This window comes from Cyprinodon variegatus, unplaced genomic scaffold (genome assembly GCF_000732505.1).
Source record: "Cyprinodon variegatus isolate N-32 unplaced genomic scaffold, C_variegatus-1.0 Scaffold626, whole genome shotgun sequence".
Taxonomy (NCBI): Eukaryota; Metazoa; Chordata; class Actinopteri; order Cyprinodontiformes; family Cyprinodontidae; genus Cyprinodon; species Cyprinodon variegatus.
Genome location: NW_015151079.1, coordinates 41,998 through 67,700, shown reverse-complemented (window position 1 = coordinate 67,700; position 25,703 = coordinate 41,998). Strand labels below are relative to the sequence as shown.

General features: G+C 35.8%; 2 protein-coding genes across 2 annotated transcripts; both read left to right on the top strand.

The window, feature by feature from the left end:
* The first annotated feature begins 3,003 nt into the window (after positions 1-3,003).
* On the top strand, positions 3,004-9,947 carry LOC107096478 (solute carrier family 22 member 13-like). Its single transcript, XM_015393139.1, has 10 exons — positions 3,004-3,382; positions 5,389-5,492; positions 5,599-5,753; positions 5,879-6,050; positions 6,484-6,604; positions 6,678-6,772; positions 6,838-7,052; positions 7,204-7,312; positions 7,429-7,623; positions 9,674-9,947. The coding sequence occupies exons 1-10, from the start codon at positions 3,008-3,010 to the stop codon at positions 9,747-9,749; spliced, it is 1,617 nt and encodes a 538-aa protein (XP_015248625.1). The 5' UTR covers positions 3,004-3,007; the 3' UTR covers positions 9,750-9,947.
* Positions 9,948-17,423: 7,476 nt separating this feature from the next.
* LOC107096479 (solute carrier family 22 member 13-like) lies at positions 17,424-25,094 on the top strand. The gene is made up of 10 exons (XM_015393140.1): positions 17,424-17,798; positions 17,892-17,995; positions 21,095-21,249; positions 21,353-21,524; positions 21,600-21,720; positions 22,716-22,810; positions 22,901-23,115; positions 23,247-23,355; positions 24,687-24,881; positions 24,961-25,094. The coding sequence occupies exons 1-10, from the start codon at positions 17,424-17,426 to the stop codon at positions 25,022-25,024; spliced, it is 1,605 nt and encodes a 534-aa protein (XP_015248626.1). The 3' UTR covers positions 25,025-25,094.
* Positions 25,095-25,703: the final 609 nt, after the last annotated feature.

Here is a 25,703-nt window from a genome sequence, read left to right as displayed (position 1 = left end):
TGGATGGATGGATGGATGGATGGATGGATGCAGATATTAAAAATCTAAACTATGTACTCAGAGCCAGTTACTGATTTAGATTTCATATTTCCTGAACTTATTTTTTCAATGAACTACTTAATTGAGTTCCTGTGCCAGTGTTAGTCTAATGAAAATGATCTTCACCATTTTTTATAATGCTGCTTTGCAAATGTAGGAACAATATCTTTATTAATGTTCTTTGTTTCCAGAAGAAGGTTCTTATAACTATCTAGCAAGGATGATTATCTCTGCTATTAACATTTACTTCTTTTTAGCATGCAAAATTACACACCTTTGAACGGTGAATTCTACTGCATATTTCACTACCAACAACTGTTCAAAGAAAAGGGAAATTATGACGAGGGCTTTGGACACACTCAGCACAAGAACAGATGGTTGGTCATGAATACACCAAGTGGAGGGCATGATGAATCTGAGGCATAAATGTGCAATATGAAAGTGAGTAAAAGCATTTGGCAAAATTTGTGATCATTATTTGTATAAATTAATTTTCAACATTAATCACAGGAATCATCTTTGAACCCATGCTGTCTTTGTATCATCAGCTGATAAGTGACACTGACAACACAGATAATCCTAATGAAGATGTGTTCGAGGCAGCTTGTTCAACAATGTGCAACTCTAAAAAATAACTCTACAATCTTAAAATGACACGCTAATGAATGTTAGACTCTATATCATAAACTCCACAAATATTTCTTAATGTGTTGCACTGTATTCACACACATTTTACTGTCTCTTTACCTGTGACTATTAAATTCAGCTTTATTTTGCTTTTCTTTGTTTAAGGCAACTTAGAAATACTTGACGTACATAAGAGAAACCAATTTTTACTCTGTTTTCTTATCAAATGGTAACCAAAAATTCTCAGGCAAATGTATGAACATTTCTTAATTATGATTTTACTTTTATGTATGTTTTTTTATGTATGTTTTCTTTCTGTAAATTTCTGAGAAATTCACTGAAAAGTAAAGATATTTTTCGTCATTTGATTGTTTTTTTTCATTGGAGTAAATCATTATCACATTTGTGCAAAGAGCAAAAATCGACCAAATAAAACCTGACTCCTTATGGTTTCGGTTCAGAGACTTTCATGAACGGCTGAGTGTATTTAAGTTGTATTTATGCAGTGCTGTCACAATTTAAAACTGGGTATGTTACTTTGCTCCCAGCGCTTTCAGGTTAATTGTTCTATCTATCTTAAAACAATGACTCAGCTGTTTTTTTTACAACTTGTTCTTACCAGATGTCACCCTGTCCAACCGTTCAGTTTCCTATAGAGATGAAAGTCTTGAATTCCTCTGTAAAAGGAAAGAAATACTGTACCATAACCTTTAGTTCCTAATATATACATACATAACAGCCATATTTTAATGAGATGCAAGTAACAAAAACATGGCTAACTGTTAGATACTCAAGTTAGAATTTGTTTGGTAGCTGCCTGTCTGTGCTAAGGTGAAAGGTTATTTTACTGTTTCATAATGAGTCTGGGGTTCATTTTAACATTTTAAACTTTGAATAAAAAATGTTTATAAGAGAGATGATTGTGCAAAAGAACCATCCATCCATTTTCTGACAGGCTTTATCCCGAGTGGGTTCATGAGGGGTGCTGGTACCTATCTCCCGCTGTGTACACCCATGAGCCAGAATTTAGAGAAGGAAATTAACCTAAGAGTCATGTTTTTGAACTGTGGGTGGAAGCCAGGGTACCTGTAGAACATGCAAACTCCATGCAGAAAAACCCCAGTCTGGGAATCGAACCGGAACCTTTCTGCTGCAAGGCAGCAGTGCTACCCACTGTTACACTGTGCAGAAGTACCACCGTAGGCATTCTTGAGCAGTCTAGGAGACACTCAGGGCATGCTGCCTTACTCCTATACCCATAACACATTCAAAACCACCTAATCCCACTTTCATCATGATTCTGATATAAAATTATCTTTCCTACCGACACATTAATATCACTATTTATTTTAACAAGTAAGTGAACAGGTTACTGTGCAAACACTAGTTTCTGAAAGCATTTCTCTGTTGGTTAAAAACAAAATTAAAAAAAATTTAATTCTTAGCTTTCACAAACATAAAGTCTAGTTTAATTTACTTATACTTATATATTCTATAATATATAGTATTGTCTTTCATTGGTGATCAGTGACAATTTCTCAGGTAAAGCCATTAAGCAAAGTAAGTGTGGGGAAAAAAACATTGAGTGAGCTTTCAAAAACCAAAAAATGTAGATTTAACAGATGTATACATATTGTAATCTACAACCTGTTGATGGACTCTGCATTGAAGAATTAGAGCCTGTAGAAACAATACATTTGTTCTATCACTTGCACAAAAAAAAAGGTCAAACATCTTTCCAGAAAGGAGGTTTGCACTCAAAAAGTAGGCTTCCTAGGAAGCCAACTTCATTGGGCCACATCCTTTAGTGTTGTAGCAAGCCCATTTCTAATTTCTGACAGATTGGCAATCACATAGGCACACAGAAAATAATATGGCCCTAATATTTAAGAAAAAAGTTGCAAGAAGAATTGTGTTTTTCATGTAAATGGGAATAAAAATTTTTTTTTTTGCCCTAAATACAGTATGTTGAGGCCTTTATAGAATAAACCATGACAGCATGTTATAATCTACTCATACATATGTATATAATCTGAAAGAGGAACAATTTAAGACACCCTTGATTCTAAGATATACAGATTTGTCTATTCTTATGATTAGTAATTACATTTCTGTTTATTTAAAATTTGTACCATTACTTTTATCTATAGTGTGCTAAACTTGAGCTGTACACTTGTTGATATGAAAACCCTGAAAGGCTGGTAGCAATTTCAGTCATAAACGCACAGAGATTGTCTGTTTAAACATTAACTCAAGGGATGAGAGTCATTCTGAGAGAGTAGCTTTAAAACCAAAGCTGTCTCTTGTCCTTGTTACTTGCTGACGACTTTAGGGGACCGTTATGAGCAACTTTAAGGATATCCTTAAGGAGATCGGGGAATTTGGCTTGTTTCAGAAACGTTTGGTGGCTGCATTATGCATCCCCAGCATATTTGTGGCGTTCGATGTAATCGGCCAAGTGTTCACAGGTATGAACTTTCCGCACCAGTGTAACACTGACTGGATTTTGGAGCAGGGACCCAACCTGACTGATGAAAAACAAAGAAATCTCACCATACCAGTTAACAGCGAAGGAACGTTTGACACATGTAAAATGTTCACGCCTGTAAGTTTGGACCTAGAAACCATTGAGAGGTACGGACTTAACAACACATCAGGATGCACAGATGGATTTGATTTTGAGATATCCAAAGATGCCTCCAGCATTGTGACAGAGGTAAGAATATTCTGAGTGGTGTACCATAGAAAAATCGTTTTAACTAGTCAGCACTATGCCAGATACTTCCCTCTAAATGATTGACTGACAACAATAAGTGCTGACTACAGAAAATTCAGCCGAAAGCCATGTGATTAGACAGAAAGAGTTATAACATTTACACTCTATGTTGGCCATAAAATAGAACACACAGAACCAATGTTTAAAGAATAAAAGAACCCATGTTCATTTAAGACAGGAACTTTTTAGATATATAGTAGGATGTTAAAAGAACAATTGTGGAGAACTGATTTTATATTTTACTGTATTGAAAATACAAGAGAATTAAAACAAAAGTAACAGCATAGGGGGAAAACAAGTGAACAAAATTCAATTCAGTTTATTTATATAGCGCCAATTCAAAATACATGTTATCTCAAGGCACTTTACAGAGACTATTCAACCAGATCTTATAGTCATATTGGTTACAAGTTTTCTATCTAAGAAAAACCAACTGATTGCAACGACTCATTGACCCTTAAGCAACCCCTCACACCAAGCATGCATGTAGCAACAGTAGAGAGGAAAACCCTCTTTTATGTGGAAGAAACCTCCAGCTAAACATATCCTAATAGGAGGCTCAAGGTTTAGAGATTGGGCAGTTTGTCCATCATATCAATTTGGGCTTTAATTTGCTTCACCTAAGGACATCAAGTTGACTCTAACAATATGAGGAAGAAGGTGTAAGAAGCATTATAAGGTGACAAAACTGTTTGTATTTGGTAAGGCTGAGAAATTGGGTAACAGTTCAAAACGGTTGTAAGTAGTGATGAACACAAGATTATTTACAACCAACCCTCTAACTTTTATAGACCTTCTGTAATGAAAAAAACAATAAATCAATGCATTTAATTAGAATGTCATGTATTCAATCAACACAAATAGTCACAACTGTGAGTTGAAAGGTAAAGTATATTGTAAAAAGTTTGTACATGTCGTTTTCTGCTTATTCATATGGGGATAGTGGCCTCGGTGGGGACACATACAGTAGACTACCCTTTCCTCAGACACTTCCTTTAGCTCCTCGGGAAAAAACCTGAGACATTTTCAGGCCAATCGAAATGCATAGTCCCCCCAGCATGTACTGGGGCCTTCCTCTCATTTGGATGGGCATGAAATACTGTACCTCCAGATGCAGGTATCCAGAACAGATGCCCGAGACACCTTTAGCTGATTCTTCTCAAGGTGAAGGAGCAGCAGCACCTTTACTCCATGCCTCTCCCAAATAGTGAGCTCCTCACCCTGTCCCTGCCTGCCCTCCTGAAGAGTAAACTCATTACAGCCACTTGTCCAGCATTTTGTTCTTTCGATCATTATCTAAATTTCATGACCATAGGATAAGGTAGAAATAGGATTGCTGAATATGATTCCAGTCCTACTGAAAGGAGAGCATTAGCCTCACTCTCAAATAAACAGCATCAAATATGTTTACTAATTATTCTTTTTGATTAGCTAGCAGTTAACTCTGAGCACTTGTTTTGTCCATAACTTATAGTAAACAAAATTCCACTGCATGATTATATTCATAGTCTATGAATATAGTCAATTTTTTTTTGTCTTTAATGGAAGATGTTGTGTTCTTTTCTTTCACAAAAAGCTTTTAACATGTAGGCTAAAAAGTGTGATTTTCTTCACCCTTTTGTATTACTTATGATAATCTTTGCAAAGTGTTGCAAGTTTTTTTTAGATTTAGACAACTTTTTTTGTAACTCCGTATACACAGAGTGTGTGCAAAACGACATTTTGTTTTGTACTGCTTTCAGACAATGAATGAGCAGCAGCTTAGCAGCGAAATTGCAGCAGTGATAGAATGTAAACAATGTGGGTGAAAAAGAAAAAAAAATTTGCAAGTTTTGTATATTCCTGTTTATTACACATAGCTTAACTAGATACCATATAATCAAAATAGCTAAATTTAACAGTCAAGAAAAGTTTAATTTAATCCTCTATTTGACCTTTGCTGTCAGTTTAACCTGGTGTGTGAAAGGAGCAGTTTCATTGAGGCATCTCAGTCTATCTACATGGCCGGCCTGCTGGTTGGAGCCTTTGTTCTGGGACAGATGGCTGACAGGTGAGGATCACCTGAATATAAGCATAAAGTAGAACATAGTTAACATGAAAAATTTTACTTTTAGTGACAAATGTAACTTTTTTTTTTATTATTTGCCTGTCTTTAGGTTCGGACGACGCTTTGTAGTCCTGCTGTCACTCCTAATATTATTTGTGTTTGGATTAGGGATCAGTTTCTCACCTAATATCTATGTTTATATTGCTCTCAAATTTGTTTGTGGTATCTCGACATCTGGAATCGTTGCAAATGCTTTTGTCATTGGTAGGTTTTCCCAACTGATTTTAATAGCATCTTTGTTATACTTATTTTATGATACTACTAGTTAGACCAAACCATAAAGAAATGTCAGAATTGAAGAAATTCATATTTGTCATATTTCTTTAAAGGTGGAGAATGGAGTGATTCATCAAAGTTTGCTCTCTGTACCATCATCTGCCATGCCTTTTATCCTCTTGGACTGATGATACTATCTGGAGTTGCTTTTTTTATCCGCAACTGGAGGATCCTGCAGATGGTGCTCTTTAGCCCTCTTTTCGTCGTACTGGGAATCTTCTATTGGTCAGCATTCATATGACCTCTTTTAAAATAAACATGGGCCATTTATGAGATTCTTACAGATTTACTGGAGTCACCGTATTAACAAGATTTGAAACAAACTTGTATAAGATGAACAAATTGTTTACAGGAAATTAGCTACTCATCAACAGGAAAAAAAGGTCAAACATTTAATTACTTGATGCTCAATAAAACCATATGTACATTTTTATAACCTCTATCAACAAACTGGCAATAGCTTAACTGAATTCATAGTCACATTGCAATTGAGAGGAGGTGGGTTAACGAAGTGCTATCCAACTTCAATTAATATGGCTTGCAGGGAACTGGCCCATGCCTATTTATAACAAATATTTAACAAATTCAACCCACAAAATGTAATAATGATATAACAAAAGCAGCACAGTTTTTGATCTAAGGCTTATTTGCCAACTAGGATTCTTCCAGAGTCAGCTCGCTGGCTCATCACACAGGGCAGGAAGGAGGAGGCCATAAAGGCAATACGGAGAGCAGCTAAAGTGAACAAAAGAAATGCACCAGAGGAGCTGCTAGAGAAAGTGAGTCACACCAAAAATTCACTGACCTTTACCAAATCCAAACTTACGTTTACAACTAACGATTATGTTTTAGCTGGAGGCTGAAGGACCGGTCAAAAAGGGAACCATGCTTGACATCTTTAGATTGCAATACCTAAGAAAACGAGCTCTGATAATGAGCTGCGCCTGGTGAGTGTTGAATTCCTTTTTTTTGGAATAATCGTTGTGATCACTTAATATATATGTCACAACAGGTTTGCAACAAGTCTGATGTACTATGGACTCAGCCTCAATGTCGGCAACTTTGGTCTAGATATCTACCTCACACAGTTCATCTTTGGAATAGTGGAGTTTCCTGCTCGTCTGGGCATTTTGCCCCTCCTGCAGCATTTTGGAAGAAAACTTTGCCAAGCGGGGGTGCTAATATTTGGAGGTGCTGCCTGCCTTAGCATACTTGTTATACCAAAAGGTAAAATAACTTTGACATCAAAATGTTTTAGTTAACCTCCTTTTTAGTCATTTTAATGAGCTGCCCTTAATAGATCACTGAAGGGTTGTTCTTTTAGTTTGCTAAAAATCCAGGCACATTGTTACAGAAATGCAATTTGTTTGTCCACCAGGTCTTCCTATCGTGGTCACAGTCATAGCCGTACTTGGTAAATTTGCTGCCACTGCCAGTTTTGCCACAGTTTACGTTTATACAGCAGAACTATACCCCACTATTCTGAGGTAAGACAGTAATGACTTGAAGGTAAGATTAGTAATACGTTTGAAAAAAACAGAGTTGAAGATTAACTTAAATGATGTAGCAAGATGGCTGATGAGTTGATCTTCTGTCCTGCTAGGCAGAATGGTGTAGGTCTGAACTCCATGTGTGCTCGAGTGGCAGGAATCCTTGCTCCCCTGATCCGTCTCTTGGATGTTTACCACTATACCATCCCCATGTTGATATATGGCATTATCCCCATCATGACTGGTTGTCTCTGTTTGCTGCTGCCTGAAACCTGCAATGTTGAACTTCAGGACCTTACTGAAAACAAGTGAGTTTGTACAGTTTTTTTTCTTACCAGTTTCTGTATATTCAGCACTTTAATTGCACAACAGTAGGTAGTAAGAGCACTCTGCATACTAGGGCTTTTTTGCATTGTGCAGGTCGTTCCAGGGCTTCTACCCATATACAAGGAGAAAAAAATAAAAACAAAAAAACACATTTTAAGAAGCCTTGAAATAAGGGGAAAAAGCGCAATAAACATATTTTAACATTGGAGAGTGTAAAACAGAGCTAAAAAGTCCTCTAAGGGTGCTTTCACACCAAATGCATTTACAGCAACACAGTAACAATTTAGTAGTGAAGCGGCAGGCAGGATTTTGTGATTACAGCAATGCCCCAACAGTTACACAACACCTGCTATGGAGGAAAAAAGGAAAAGTTGCTGGAGTTGGATAATTTTAACTTTTGTGTCTTGACGCGTTGTGACAACCAGTCATTGACTAGATGTGGCTGTGACGTAGGGTGAAGGAGAGCAGCGGAGACTACGTTTTTTCCTATAAAAATGTAAGATAGAAAAGTAGTATTGACATATGATAAAGTAAGGGATGCTTTAAAACATTAATTGGTGGTTTTTACCGCTGTTCTCATCTGATCTCCCGCCGCCAGCTCCCTTGCATAGCGAACAGGGCATGACACTGGCTACTGCCTTTGCGTCGGCTCTGGTGCACTCTTGTCCCGAATTCTTGTCCTGATCTATCGCTGTCATCTCTTCCGATCTCTCACTCTCCTCCCTTATAGTCCAGGCCCAGACAGCCACTGCCCTTCTGTGGTATACTCTCTACCGGCCCTCTTGCTCTGATGTCTTGTTTTTATCTGAGCTTCATCATGCGGTCTTACCTTACCTCTGTTGTTCTATTCCTGAAGCAAGATAGTTTTGGGTCAAGATGGAGACACAGCAGTAAGTCACCACGATCCAGCTCCTGGAGTCCTCAAGCCTCAAACTTTAACTCTAGAAAAGCATTTGGTGTGAAGGCACCATCAGAATAATGCTCTTCTTACCAGTTAGAATGCTCTTCTAACTACGGTACACAGTGCAATCCATTATGTGATCATACACTGACCAGCATCTAATATTGCTTCTTCTCTCCAGCCATTCTGTTTGATTGCTGCACCTAGGACCATTTGTCATGCTTTTGCATTTATCACTTTTTTTGTGTTTTTAATTTATTTAAGCTTCTGCATCAGCAGTGGAAACCCCCATGTGAAAACATGCTTTGAAACATTCTTTCTTTCTTCCTCTCTCTGAGCCTGCACAGGAGAGGTGGACAGGAGGTGGAGCTGTCTCCCGAGTTTTTAAGAAACTGTAGAAGCAGCTGCAACAGAAAACAACCTAATGTTCAAGCTACAGCGCAGATGATGTTCAAAATGTGTCAAAAAATTAATGCCATTAAAAAGAAGTTGCATTAATATGTATTTTCAACTTAACTTTTACAACCCTATTTGCAAGGTTTTTTTTAAGGTCTCCATTTTAAATTTTATAAACCATGACTTTGTTAAAGTCTCACCTGTAGTGCAGCTTTTTTCCCCACTTACTCTGCTAACAGAGGGGGGAGACAGTCAAAAAGTCTTTTGTATTCTTGAGCAAATATTTTTGCATCACTTTATTCTAATAATATTCTTTATCAGGATCATAAATATATTTTAAATATGCAATTATTACGATTAGCTACAACATTAATCATTATTTGATGAGCCCAATTTTTTGAGTGCCCCCCTACTCACAGTACATGACACATGTGATATGCTTAAAGTGGCATGGGTTTAATGAGGCTAGGCCTAATACTGAAAAGAACCAGAATACGCTTCTTACAATTTTTGTGAGTGATGATCTTTTCTGTTTTTAAAAATCTTTTATTTTATATCTTCCATTATTAATTTATTTACAGTAAAACTCTTAATCTATTGCTGGATAGATACAGTATATCTGTGTACAATACTACCCATGTTTCTGTCACCTATTGCCAGCACTTATTTTGTTTCACTTAACACACTGTGTGTATTACTAACATATCACTAAGTTATTTTGTTTATATTTTCAGAAAATCCTCCAATGAAACTCCTGAGAATGGACCCTTTAATCAAGAAGACAAGGCAGAAAAGTGTACTAAATTGTAATTTTTCAAGGTTACTAACTCTATATCTTGTAAAATGGTCACAGTTATTTTTAAGTACTGAGGAATTTTAACATATATCATAATGTGAATAACCTTTAGATTCATAATATCTACAATATTTAAACTTTTGAACATTCCATTGAAAATGCTGAATTTTAAGTACTAATTCATTCTATTCTCTCTGAATTATATTGAAAAGGCTGGTACAACAGTTGTATTTGTGTATCTTAACTATTTTTTTGTTGAGAACCTTAGCTAACCTTTATGTAAAAATAAAGCATATTCAGTCTTTCTATTGGACAGTGTGATGTCTGGCTACTGGCGGCAGCGGTTAATAAACCTATTTAACATGTTATCTGAAAATGCTTATCTGTCTTTAGTAATAACCTTGGTTCTATTCCTTAATTTGGAAGTCTATGGTTTTTCATGTCAGGAAGGAGAAACTATCATAAAATGGGGGCCAATAAATGTAGTGGTTGATAATGCTTCATTGCATCTAAGTAATTAAAATATTATCAATTTCAAGTTATATGAATTTGATATTTCATTAGTATCATAATTATCACATATAAAGGGTAACTTAGTTTATAAAATGAGACTTTATTAAAGAAAAATGTAAAAATGTGTATTGGTTTTTACCAGTTTTCTTGATAGATTATTTTATCCCGTGCGGTAGCCCATAATCTAAGATTTTAATTATTAATTTAATTTAAAAAAGAGTCTGCAAAAAATCAATTTGGGCTTAAGTCTAAGAATAGTACTTGTAGGTGCATGTATGTCTTAAAATATTTTTTATTAGTTATAATTGCAGGAATTCTGCATAATTTTTAAAGTTTCTAAGATACTTCTAAAGATTTTGACTACAAATATACAAAAAATATTTTTAAACCTCGGTCATATTGTGTGCAGTGCTGTTCTACTCAGGCATGAGTTTCTGTCTGTTGTTCTCGCTCACGGACAGCTTTGCTCTTGAAGGTGCCTCTCAGTCTGCGTTCAGAATAATTTCCTCCCCACGCAAAGCAAAATGGATTTTGACATGTAGGGCAGAGTCATAGCTGTTCTGTGAGTCTCCTCCTGATTGGCCTGTGCAAGCATATTCACACATGAAGCACTGTCAGGAAAACTTGAAAGCTTTTAAGTGAAGATGATGGCTGGAGGTGGGACAATGGTGGAGATCTCTGCAATATTTGCAATTCGCAAGTTAAGCAAAATTCCCAGCATTTCCTGATGGAAAAGCACTGATATTCTTTTGTAAGTAGTGCTATAATTCCTGTGTGATAGTGCCTGCACAGGCCAATCAGGAGGAGGCCAACAGAAAAGTTATGTCTCCTCTCCCACTTATCAAAAAACATTTTGAAAATCAGCCTGAGTGCAGAGTCACCTTCAAATGCACAGTCATCCAGGAGCGAGGGCACAATACAGAAACTCGTGCACAAGTAGAAAAGCATTTGTAAGATCCCGAGCATGCGAGTAAAAGACACACCCACTGAGCTATTTTCTTCCTTTGAGGCTGCAGTCCTCATGCATGCGGGATTTTTTGCGCAATGGTTTGTAAACTCATGCAGGAAAGTACTTTAATATACTAGCGAGTATGTTTTTTTCCCCCTCTGAGGTTTTGACATAAATTTGACATGATAATGGTCACCTGATATTGCAAACATAAAACACAAGATAGGTACATAGTGTCACAATAAGAGTGGGGATTGGTCCACAGATCTGACATACAGTAGCATCGAATGAATGGCAGGCAGGGATTCTCATACGGCTATCTTCCACTAGTGCAAAAGATGATTGTGAGACCTCCTTATCGACCACTATGAGGTTGTGTGATGTAAAAGACCCTGAAGAAGTGGCATCGTTCAATGCGTTCAATGTGGAAAAGTAATTTGGCCGTTGACTTAGACTTAGACAACATCTAGTGCCATGTCATTGCCATGTTTCAGTTAAACATAAGATGTTCTTCTGGTCGGTGAGGTTATCCTGCACAAGACACTCCTTACCTGACAGTGAGAGAATGTGTAGAAATCCAAAGTTGATAGTAGTCTTATTGGTGTTGACAGTCATGCCAGCTGATGTAGAAGGGCGGATTGGCACATTACGATTAGTCTATCGACTGGTGTTCCTCTGTGAACGGAACTCAGCAGCAGAGTATTGGAACAGTACAGATGTTGGATGATAAACGGAACACTGGATTATTTCTACAATGATATATAATTTAGGTCATGTAAAATTTAAATGATGTCCTTTTCCGCACGCTATAGGTCAGACAAGTGAAAGTTGCTGTGAGATATCAGAAATCCTATAATATAAAAAACATTCCAATGACAATATGACTTCTGATAAACCATTGCTTATCTAATCAACGCTTGGCAAAGAGACAGCAAATATGTTTCTTCATGATTTCCCCAGAACCTCACAATGCACATTTAAAACAACAGCCACTGCCATGTATATTACATGCAAAGAGAGTTTTATTGCAATATAATTTTAATCTGTTTCATCAACATGCCTATAATAATTTATTGCAACAAAAAAAACAAGTTTAAATTAGAAGGCAACAAGATTTTCACTTAGTTTTTTTCTGAAAACTTTTCAACCACCATACAGAATTCCTTGTTGATTCTGTGGGGTCACACCAGAGCAAACTGTAAATGGAGTGCTGATGTATATAAGCAGCATTTTTATTAATATACTTTAACAAAGCCCAAATCTCTGCTCTACATTTTTTATAATGATAATAATAACTATAGTAATTATTAAAAGCAGAAAAAATACAATTAAGAGAAATCAAGGGTTGAAACTGTGAATTCAGTGAGTTAAAAAATAATATTACCGGTAAATTTTTTTATGACTATATATTTGTGTTTTGATGTTTACCATGCTTCCAATAATGAGATATCAGGGGTTCTCTTAAGGTACATGCCATTAGATTCAGAGATGAGAGTTGAGCGGTTTTACAAATACATCTGCCCAAAGTTAAAGCATAAACTTTAACAGGTCCTTAGCTTAGAAAACAATTAATCAGAACTTGTTTGAGGGAAATGTCTGGTCATATTCAGAATTTAAACTTGTGAAAGTACTTTTAATATAAAATTATTACATACTGTTCAATAAATGATAAGTGTTTTTAATTAAGAGTAATTTTCGTTTTGAATGTTCTTTACTGGAGACATCCGTGTTCATCAAAAAAACGCTACTGCCACCTACCGGTTTGTGATGTCACAGTGCGGTATCGGCTGTTGAGCAAGTTCCAATGCTGTATCTGAAATTTGTCACAATGCGCTACTATCCAAGTCATCTTAAAACATTCTTCTTGAATGTTGGCTACGTTTTTTTCTCTGGCCAGAAGTTTGATGGCAAATCCTCCCTCTTCAAGTTTGCAATCCAACAGCGAAATTATGGACCATTAATAAGAAAGGTGAAATAACTCAGATTTTTTTCACTTTTAATGATTACAAAATCCAACTGCCATGCAGGTGGGCATTGACAGTTTAACTATAGCTCCCGTCAATTTCAATGGCGAGGTCCTCTCTAAATCTTAAATAATTGTGGTTGATTGGAGGGGTGTCTAGTAGCTCCCATTGATTGTTCTTGTAAAGTGGGGAGAATGGCCCTAGGCTTACCGAACAGTGATGCCGGAAGATTTCAGGAGTATTTGGGCATTTATGGTTAGACTATCTACACATAAAGGTTCATTAAAAACCAACTAGAGAACAGAGTGAGAAAAGCGTTTTTTCTATGCCAAGATATCTAAAAAAAAAGTACACAGAACTGTACTGATTTGAAGTAGTGAACTGCCTCTGTGTATTTAATCAGCAAATCTGCAATGTGTGTCCATATAATATAATCGGTTCATTATATATCACACGACTTTAACCTCATTAAACAAGCTCATAAACATAATGGCTTTCATGTTGCCTTACTCCTTATCTCTATATCGACTTAAAAAGGAAGTGGGGATGTTAAAGTTCAATTATTATACTGTGGGTGCGCCATGGAAAAATGTCAGTGTTTATATCATCACTGTCAATTCTCAGTGACTATAGTGAAACTGCAGGGGGCCTGATCTACAAAAGATTTTTGTTTATAAAACCTGGATAAAGTATTTAACACATGACAAATCTAGTCTGTCACAACAGTTTATCCAGCCCTCAAGAGCCAGAATAGGCATATACATGTAATGTCATAAAGTAGATCTTCTCTTAAAGTTGTTGGCATGTTTATAGACCAATAATACAGCTACTAAACAACAACATTTGTATGCTGGAGTCTTTAAAGTTACATTACTCTATGTACATCTCAAAGTGCACATCCTTATCTTGTGCACAACAGGGAACTTTATAATCATACTAAATATGCAATATTTTTTTTGTCCCTGTAAATGTTCAGTCATAGGCTCTGAATTAAGCTCAGTTTTGTTCAATTTAATTATTCTGGGACTGTCTTGTATGCAATATTTTTGGTCAAGCATGGCTTGTAAGGTGAACTGAGAATTATACAGCGTCTCAGAGCTTAATTTCTTTGTAAATCAGCTTCCCAGAGTAATGAAGCTTAAGCAGAAATTCAATCTGGAAGACCTACTCTCAGAGGTTCTACTAAGTATGTAGGTGCTCTGGAATGGCCTATGCAGATTCAGGAAATGCATTGTCACAGGGAGTTTTTCCTCAAAAATAGCATTGCTGGACAGACTATGTCTATACAACTCTGATTTCTGACAGCCCAAATATGTTGTTTCGCTCACATTCTCTCCGTCATTGCAACTAAAAATCCTGTTTACTACCATGACAACTGACAATATTGCATCCAAGTTTCAAATGTACTAAATGATGCTTAAGGGTAAATTTAATCTGGAAGACTCTTATCAGCTTCACCTGAACCACCTGCAATGTCCCTCCTTCAGTTTCAGCCAATTAGTGTTGGGATCTCAACTCCTCCGTGGCCAATCATCTATTAAGATCCCCTTCACTTCTCTCTCGCAAGCAAGCAAACTTTCACCTACCGTACATAAAATCCAAGATTTGCCCCTTTCTCAAAACAAATTTATACGGTCAAAAAAAGGGCGAAGAAAAACACCATTAGGTCGTTGCCACACCCGCTGCCAATTTCTAGTGAGCCTGCTGATGCAGACTCGCTATTTATGGGCTGAATAGTCCTCTCAGCCTACCCATTAAGGGGTTTGGAACGGTCCTTAATATGGCAGACCCTCTGCAGAACATGCAAACGACGGTTTGGTGTTTAGGGTCTGGTTTGGGATTCAGCCTATGAGTCCAGGCAATCAGATGGCTTTCCTCAGTAAAAAAAAAGGTTGACCTATCAGACTGTGTTACCGGTATAAATGGATTAGAATGAAAAACCAAGTTTCTAATTGCAGCATTTCTCTGTGTGAGTCTCTCCAGTTTAAAATGTCTCTTCAGTTTTTATCATTCTTGTTTTTTTATGTTGCTACTGGTAAAACTCTGAGAAATGTCTTAAGTGCAAATTATATGGGTAATTATTCTATTTCTGATTGCCTGTTGCGCAGCCGTCTTGTCTGTTGACAGTTGAAGATAGGCACCACCACCACTTGTGACCCCACTTGAGATAAGCGTGACGGAAAACGGACAGATGGATGGATGATTATTACATTTTTTCTTTTTTAATTACCTTATTATCCATAGCTTCAAACTTCTACATTATTTTATTGCAAGTAGCAGTTTTTTGTTTTTATTTTTGCCTGCACAAGCAATGTAATGCTCAATATTTTTCTTTTTTGATCAAAAGGACCCAAGAAACCATTGAAGCCTTGAGGAATTGCATAATATTAACCATTGCACGGATGTGTTCCAAAAGTGTGTTAAAAAACAACAAAACTAATGTAAAAAATGTTTTTAACCAAAGTGATGAAATGTTAGCACAAAACTTAATTTATTGCAGCTAGAAACCAATGATCAGGTCTGAAATCGTCTGTTTTTAAGTTGTGTTTGATTGTTCCATTTTAGCTGTACATTAAAACATCATTAGAATATCATCAGATTAAATATTACCCACCTCTACTCTTACTACTGCATTGTACTTTTTTTATTTTCTTATGTTCTGTTCATGTTCAGTATATCAAATTCTCTCTTTTCAAAAATATGCTATAGAAATAAACTAACCCTGCCTTACAAACTTTTACAGTCAAAGTTTTAACTATAGCACTAACAGATAAAAACAATTACTGCAAGGCTACACATACAACCTTTGGAACATAAACAGAAACAAACAACTTTCCCTAGCAGCACTAATTACCTCACAGTTCAACTTGGGAGATCTGATGACACTAGGAAATAGCTAAATACAAACATAAATGTATTAGCATCCCAAAGAAAGTATCAGAATATTATAGAGTATCAATCTGACAAAATCCATAAATTTCTTATAACCTTATTTTATCATTCTTTCTTGTTTCTAAATTAAAGAAATCCTTTTCCTGAAGATATTTGTATTAAGATAAAATATTTAATCAAAACCCTTTAATGATTTAAGATGAAAAACAGGAGCTTAAAAAGGATTATGTAAAGCACCAGATGACAGAGTGGTTTATGGGTGAGTTAGTGTCTCTTCAGTGTAAAGTCCATTTAGATTTTTTGCAGTTGACCGTACCTTCCATGGTCATTGAATTGGAAAATATAGCCAGTCATTTAAATAGAGAGTTTGTTTTTCCAAGGTCTGTTGCATGTCCAACCACCCGTATGCAACAAAATGTCCACAGCAAATTGTAACTGTAGGTAAAATTCATGAAGGATTACATGGGCTTACTATAATATCTTCATGGAAATGCCACTTAGGTGAATCCTGTCTGTACTTTATGTATAAAAACTAAAAAGATTTGGGTGATTACATTAATCCCTGATTTTCCACAAGCATCTGAACACCTGCTGGTGGTGACAAGGTGTTTACCTTCATGTTTAAAGGCCAGGTGTCATAGATCAGAGCCTTAAATCAATATAATTTGTATCTTAAATGTATTTTAAATTCAGTTTAGATTTTTTTTCTGACTAACAGCATTTTGATTCAAGCCCTCAAAACTAGATATTTACATAGATATAGATAAGGTTATAGATTTATAGATATATATATATACCCACAAGGCTTTACCAAAAGAATGGATACATGAGGAAAGAACACAGGAAACTGGAAAAATACCAAGGTCACAAGGCAGAACTAGAAAGAACCTGCTGAAAGATTGAGGCAAACACTCCCCCACCGGAATATGAGGGGTAAGAAATACTAATTAACATTAAATGTCTAATGACTGAACTCTAAGGCTGCAAAATCCTATCAGCTGCCCTTCCAAATAAGTCTATAATAAAACCAATTAAAGAGATCTTTTTTAACCATGCAGAAATGTTTAATTTATACTTTACATTTATAAAATGAAAATGAAATAATTAATGCATTTTTATCTTATTAATTCAGTTGTTTTTCTCTTATTATTATTATTATAACTGTTTCTTTCTTTTGGATCAATATTAGTCATTTCCCACTTCAATGATTAGACACTGTAACAGTTTATTGCAGTTAGAATAACTGTTGCTCCCTACTAAGAGATCAAGGCAGTTACCATGACTATCTTTATTGAGTTTTGTTAAACATTAAACATGTCTTTGCTCTGTACATCTATGAGAAGCCTGTGTAAACAGAACCACATGCCAAGATGAGCAGCTTTGGACAGGTCCTGAAGGATGTCGGGGAGTTTGGTTTGTTTCAGAAAAGCTTACTCGTTGCGTTATGCATACCCAGCATATTCCCGGCATTCGACGTGACCAGCCAGGTGTTCACTGGAATGAGCTATCCGCATCACTGTAACACTGACTGGATCTTGGAGAAAGGGCCAAACCTAACAGAGGAGAGACAAAAAAATCTCACCATCCCTGTAGACCAGGATGGACTGTTTGAAAGGTGTGAAATGTTCACTCCTGTGGATCTGGATCTGGAAACGATTGAAGAGTATGGCCTTAACAGCACAACTGGATGCATCAGTGGTTGGGACTATGAGGCTCCACATGGAGTTTCCACCCTTGTGACAGAAGTAAGCAAACATTCATTTTTGTTATACCAGTCTCCCTCTAAAATCCTCGCTGCATCTATATCTTGTTGTTGTAACAATTGCCCATGTTTACAGTTTGACCTAGTCTGTGGCAAAAGTGGGTTAATAGAAGCATCCCAGTCAATCTTCATGGCAGGTATTCTTGTTGGATGTTTGGTGTTTGGTGCAATTTCTGACAGGTAATACATTTTCTTGTACATTGCTTTTTTCTAAAGAACTCTTGGCATTAACATCAGTCACTTATCAGATGTTGGTCTTGTTACAAATGTATGTATCTTTGTTATTTTTCACCAATGATATGATTTGTATTGAGCCATGAATCGGTTGTGGTTTTTTGGGATATTTGGGAAGAAGTGGAATTTTGTTTTTTGCCATTCTCAGTTTGATAAATAAATGTACCGGTAGTTGTAAGAAAATATAAGAAAAATTCTCAAGTTTGCAGACTAGATACCATACTTAAATCAAGAATATGAAATCTTTATTTTCAAAAATGTAACAAAAATAATGTGTTTGTTATTTAATTTATATTTAAATCTCTGCTTTATTTGACCTGCAATTTTTGGCTATGCACTATTTTGAGTGGTAGTGAGAATACATTCATGTAAAAATCACGTTTCACTATTTTCCATATTTCAAGTTTCAACTTCGTTTTGTTGTTTTGAAAGCAAATGTGGTTGATATGCAAAGAAATAGGTAAATAAAACTAATTCCCATTCCTGGGTTTGAAAATTCTATGTAAAGCTTTAAGATGTGGAATGGAGCTGATCTGTTCCATTACAGCCACATCAGATGCCAACTTCAGCATTGTGATGTTTCCAATTTCAAACTTCAATAAAAAAAAATAAAACTGAACAAAGTAGATATCTTGTGTCAGTAAAATGTAGAACTTTATAAAAGATGGTAAAAATTAAAAAGAAAATCTGAGTTTCTAAGAATGTACAGAAACTCTCAGATCTGATTTATTGTTAGCAGTGAATATTTTACCTCCTGTAGTGAATTATGACTAAAGACCCTCGAGGGGACCTTCTGATCAAAGAGTTTGACCTAAGTGCCAGAATTCTGGGAAGATATGTTTCGTTTTTTCCTGATTCAATTTTTCAGGTTTCTTTCATACTCTCTTTTCGTCAATTTTAAAGCATAAATACAAAAACTTGTAATTTTGTTGCAGAAAATGTGAGGTTATAGGTGTATTCTGAGAAAAAGACAAAAGAAAACAAACACCAACCCTGGAGAAAGGGATAGAAAGAAACCTTTTTTTTTTCCAAGACTTAGCCAAATCTGGAAAATACTTTATCTTAAAATATCCTCAGTCCAAAATGGCATACTAAATCATGAGAATACTAATTCACAAACCTTTAAACTTGTTGATTGTCTAATATTGAATTAAATGTATTATTTTCCGATCATTTTAAACTAGTCCATATAATTCCTAATATGCTTGATCACCACTCTCTATTATTCAACCGTACTGTAAAATGACTGCGTTAAGGAAGTTGTTTGGATAGGAAAAGGCTTTTTATAAAGAAATAAAACTTTATTATTAAATTGAAAATGATTTATTTATTTATTGTGTTTATTTTTTTTCAAGCTAGCAGGGCATTAAAATGCACTGGGTATTCATCAGGAAAACATACACTTGAGAACACAACTAATGTGATTTTGTTCATCCTTGGCCTCTGACTAGAGAGGTTTCTATCTACCAATGTCTTATGCCTCTAGTTGTCAAGGTAAGGTGGAGGTTGGTTAAAGACCCAAATGCAGAGATGAGTTTTGCTGATTTAATGAAGGTCCAAGGCCACAGAAGCAAGTACAAATACAAAATACAGAAAGACAAAAAACAGGAGAGGTCAGGGAAAACACACATGAGGAGTAACGAAATGACAAGAAACTAATCAGCTGATAGGGAGCAGGTGTGGATACAAGTAACAAGAAGGGAGCTAGGGAAAAGGAGACTGACACAAGGGGGCAACAGAGAGTAACTCAAACAGTGCAACACTGCTTAAATATAACACAAAATGGAAAAGAAACTAATGAACAACAAATCAGAATGACATAAGTTATAGAAAACTCAAAAAGAAAACTCAAAAAGAGTTCCAGAAGGGGAGAACCATAACACTAGTACCTGTTGTGGTGCACCATGGGATATGCAGTGTGAAGAGTATATGTGTATATTATCTTCTGGCAGTAAATTATTGTGAACAGTGGAAGCATTTGTGTCTAAATATGTCTACTTTCAACCTTGGTAGTTGGTCCTGGAGGGTGCAGCAAATGGCTACTCTGACAGGTGGATATAAGCAGAACTGCCATCCTAAATCAAAACTTATCTACAAAATCATCATCATGCGAGGTACACCCTGGACAGGTTGCCAGTCCATCACAGAGACAAACAACCATTCACACTTAAGGAGAATTTAGAGAAACCAATTAACCCAACAGTCATGTTTTTGGACTGTGGGAGGAAGCCAGAGTACCCGGAGAGAACCCACACACGCTCAGGAAGAACATGCAAACTACATGCAGAAAGTGGATTCAAACCCAGATCTTCTCACTGCAAGGCAAGAGTGTTACCCACTGCTCCATGCATGCAGTTGGGAACATGTAAAACCAATGGTGTCAGTTTCGGTAAGCAGAGACTGCACTTACTTAGGGGCCAGTCACTGACACCTGTTAGGCCCCCTTCACAATTGTGAACTAGGACGTCTCATTGCAGAAATAATGGTGTGAAAAACTCCTCATAAAACTCATCTGATATTAAGACGACTTACCCCAAGACATGCCAGATTTCAACATTATGGAGAGCCAATTTAACACAGCACCAATAGCAAAGCAGACAGTGGTACTTTTAATTACTATGTTAATAACTGTGTATAGTTCATTAGACCGTTGGAAAAAAATACACTCAAACAATATGTTACAAACCGCAATAAAGATCTCAAAAGAACGATGTATTGGAGTATTTTATTTTTTACACTACGACTTGGAATTATGGGTAATCCAGAGCATAGATTAGAACCATAACGTTACGTACAATGTGTTAGCGACGATTTATACCAAAATGAGTTATGGGGTGTTATACTTCATATGGGGCCCACCCAGATAATGTTGCATACGGGCCTATTGTTGTGTTGTTATACCATTGTGTAAAACATTAAAATTTCCAAAAACAATTTCTTTAAATGGATGCAGATACAGATTTTAAGTATTAAGGATTGAAAGTGCACCTTATGTGTTGCTTATAATTTTAGACTCTAATGAGGTTCTGTTTTTCCTCTCTTTAGGTTTGGCAGAAGATGCGTAATCCTGCTTTCAGTTTTCATCCTACTGTTGTTCACTTTGATGACGGCTTTTTCACCAAACATCTACGTTTATATAGTTTTTAAATTTATATGCGGTAGTTCAAGTGGTGTCATTGTAATGAACACATCTATCATGGGTAAGTCTGCAGTTTGTTTAGTTTTATGTATAAAGCCATAAAAACATTCTTGATATTGCACACTAATGACAATAACTGACCTGTCTCCTGATCTGGTTTTTAGCGGTGGAATGGACTGATCCTTCAAAGTCTGCTCTTTGCACAGTGTCCATCATTGCTTTCTTTTCACTCGGACAGACGCTTTTGTCCGGTATTGCCTATTTAACAAATAACTGGAGAATCCTGCAACTTGCACTCTTTAGCCCTCTTATTATAATCCTGGTGATCTTGTTCTGGTCAGTAGCTGAAAAAAAATAACTTTTCAACTAATACCTCTTTATTTAGTTAAAATGCACTTTTTGCTTCAACAGGTTTCTCCCAGAATCCTTTCGATGGCTGATGACACAGGGCAGGAAGGAGGAGGCTCTAAAGGAGCTCAAGAAGGCAGCCAAAGTTAACAAAAGAACTGTACCAGATGATCTACTAGATAAGGTCTCTGTCCACAAATACACCTAAAAAATACCCTCAAAAGTTGTTTTCAGACCTGAAATAAAAAATTTTACTACATGGTTACAAGTTGAACTAGCTTTCATCCATCCATCTATTTAAAATTCTCTCCTGGTTGATCAGCAGATCTACACAGAGCTGAGATATGGCTGAAAAACCTATCACAATATAACTTTTATATCAGTAAATTAGATATTTGCGATAACCCTGTAAAATAAGGACCAGGGGGAAGAAATCAACAGAATTTTATTTGTAACTCTTACCATATTTGAATGTAACTTTTAACCTTTAAATACAGGAAAACCATCAAAATATTAAGTTTGGAGCTAAATATTTCTTTAACAAACTAAATATTTAATTTGCAAACTAAATATTTATTTACCAAAGTAATATTTTTATAAATTAATGAACTACATAGTGAAAAATTACTTATTTTTCTCTTAAAACAAACTAAATAACCATAAATATTGCTCCTAATTTTTGATTGCTTGACTTTACAAATGGCACCCGATTGGAGTGTGTGTCTAACAGGAAAGTATTTTCTTTTTGCGTGAACTTCAAGTCATTCTGAGTTCAAAGTATAGCAATCAGATCAAATGGGATCACTCACATAGCAAAAACGATCTAGAAATGAGCACAAATGTCTTAAATTAAGTGTAACCATTAATTTGAGCAGGTAAATAAGATAATTTGCCAGTGGAATAAGTATTTTTACTCTTAAAATAAGATAATTAGATAATATTCACTTAAAATGAGAAAACGTAATTGTTTTTGCTTATTTTAAATGAAAATTGTCTTGTTCCATTGGCAAAGTGTCTCACTTACCTCCTCAATTCAAGAAAAAATGCTCTTATTGCAAGAAAAATTTACTTATTTAGATTAAAAAAAAAATAGCAGTGCAGGATGAAAGCTGCTTAGGAGGAAAACCTTAAATTTGTAATTTTATGAAACTTTACCTTAGCTCTGTTTATCATTTTCAGGTTGACATGGAGACTACTGTGGACAGAAAGAACATGCTTGATATTTTCCGAATCTCATATTTGAGAAAACGCACTTTAATAATGAGCTTTAACTGGTATGGTTTATTACACAAAGAATCATTTAATTTTTAAAAGATGTATGTACTGAAACATTACAGCACATAATAAGATGCATCTGATTTCAGGTTTGCTGCAAGCTTCCTGTTTTATGGGCTGAGTTTAAATATCGGGAGTTTCGGCTTAAATATCTACCTCACACAGCTCATCTTTGGGTTTGTTGAAATTCCTGCCAACCTGACTGGTTTGACTTTGATTCAGCGCTACGGGAGGAAAATGTGTGAAGCAGGTTTCCTGTTTTTTGGAGGAGCATCATGCTTGGTTGCCACTGCTGTGCCAAGAAGTAACCCATACATTTATTCAGTTGTTTTTGTTTTTCTGATAGTGATCTAAACTGTTTTAATTTTTTTTTTCATCTCAGAATTTCTCAGAATTAAACTTTATTTTATCTGCTCACAATTTTATGAACATCAGACCTACCTGCGGTGGTGACAGTCATTGCTATGGTGGGAAAGTTTGCTGCTACAGCTGCCTTCAGTACAGCCTATGTCTATACAGCTGAATTATACCCGACTAATATCAGGTAATGCTGCTTAAAACAAAATGAAAAAAAAAATTACATTTGCTTTAAGAATTCATTAACTTTTGAACTTTGTGTCCTGTTGTTGTTGGAGGTGAATTACAGAAATGCTCACCTCAAAACAAAAATTATTTTTTTTGTCTGCTTTTTTTTTCTAATAAACTGTACACAGATATAACTTGTGGTGCTGTTTACATGCTCCAGTTTTTTTGTTTGTTTTATTTTTTGGGGGTGGGGGTGGATTTACTGCACACCTGTTGTGATCCTGCATTTGTTTGTAAAACTGGCCGTTTGGTGCACTCCTCTGGTTTAAATAGGTGCACTGCATCTAATCATGAGTCAGTATTTCCCTGTTTTTGCAAAGTCACCCATAAATATTGACTTGGGTAGCACTGTCCTATTGGATATTAAAAGCAGAGTTTTTTTATGCTTACCTCCATACCAAGTTTATGATCTAAACACTACAACTCTGAAATTGTCCCCATTTTGTGTTTGGATGCCTCAAGAATTTAAAGAGCCACCGGCTCACACTGGCTCAGCTCCAGGCAACTGGCCTTCTCTATAGAGCCTTCCTCTCCTACCTCCCACAGTTTGGTCTGTGGAGTGAAATCCTCCATGACATTTGACCAATCCATGGTTCTTTCAAATCACCTATTACCAGATTGGCATACAAGCAGCACAAACAGACAGCTATATCTGTCTGACAAGCATGCCCTTTGTTATCAGCCGTCTGACATCCTGATATGTGAATTTATCTGTCAGATCCACATTTTTAAATCACAGCAGGGACCACCCCACACCCCCAGCACCTGGTCTACCTCCATAAGGGGCCTTTTTAATTAATATTTTGCATCTGGGCGGAAGTAAAGGCCATGGTAAGGGTTGAGTTGTTCTTTGTGTTGGAGCCACACGTTATTTTGTCTGATACCCTCAATTCCCAGTCGGGGAAAGTAAAAACATGAATGCAGAAAGGCAAATTGGAAAATAAATAATTATTGCAGCCACAATGTGATTTTAAAATAAAGTAAACAATGAAAGACCTTATTGAAATGAACAAAAGAAAAATAAATCAGTTTTGAACTGAATTAAATATTTTCCACGTAACACTCTTATCATAAATCTTTATTGGATATTATCTGTAGCCCCCGCATGACAGCGTTGTTGGCTTAGGTTAAACATTTAAAGTCAGTCTGAACCAAAAAAAGAAACTTCCATCCTCAGATATATGTTCCAAACTCTTCAATTCCCACAAAAAAAAAGTATTTAACAAATTTTCTTACATTATCTATAGAGCTAAAGTCTGTATGTTCATTACCTGATCTGTTACCTTACAGGCATAGCGGCATGGGTGTGAACTCCATGTGTGCTCGTGTGGCCGGCATCCTCTCACCACTGGTCAGGCTCTTGGAATCCTACCATTACAGCATTCCCATGGTGGTTTATGGCCTCATCCCCATGGCTGCTGGCTGTTTCTGTTTGCTGCTACCAGAAACTCTTAACGTTGAACTCCAGGACCACATTGATCTCAAGTAAGCTGCCCACTGCCATTGATTATTTCAGCAACATTGTGATCTAATGCATGTGTTCTGCTTTTTGTTTGTGAAATAGAAAATTACCAAAGGAACCAGAGGGACATCAATGCCTCGACGAAGGAATTGAGGATAAACTATGAATTTTAATTTAAATTAAAAACTGTAATTTGTTTAACTTTTTAAACAAGCTTTGTTTAAAATGAGGTGAAACGGCTGAAATGTATGTTATTGTTTTGTTAAAAAGGGTTACCTCACAATTGGATTTGCTATCTTTGTAAAATGTTTGTTAAATAGTGTTCTGGTTTCGTTTTTTAAATAATGTTTTTCTTTCATTGTAAGTTTTTAAAATTGTATTGTACAGCATTATGTTTAGCTTTATCAGGATTTCTAAAATGCCTTATAAGTAGTCATCAGTTTGGTGACTTTTTCATTGAAAAAAATCCTATCTAGGGTATTAAGCATGTGTTTGTATAAAGGTTTTAGGAAATTATCCCTAGTCTATTTTTTATAACAGTGGATTAAACATTTGGATGTCTGATCAAGAAGTAATTACCTTTTTTTATTTGATTATCCTTTTACTGAAGCTTGCTTTTAAGGTGTGGTAAAAGGTTAAAAAAGAGAGATCCATTGCATTTTTTTAAGAAGCAAAGGACCAGTTTTTAACTCTAATAATAACAAATCTGCTGTAAAAAGTACGATTTTTTTTTTTTTACATTTTATTGAATTAACATTTATGTGGATTCTAACATTGACACAATTGTAGTGTAGATCAGAACTATTATTAACTATTTTTATATATATTTTTTTTTTTTTTTTTTT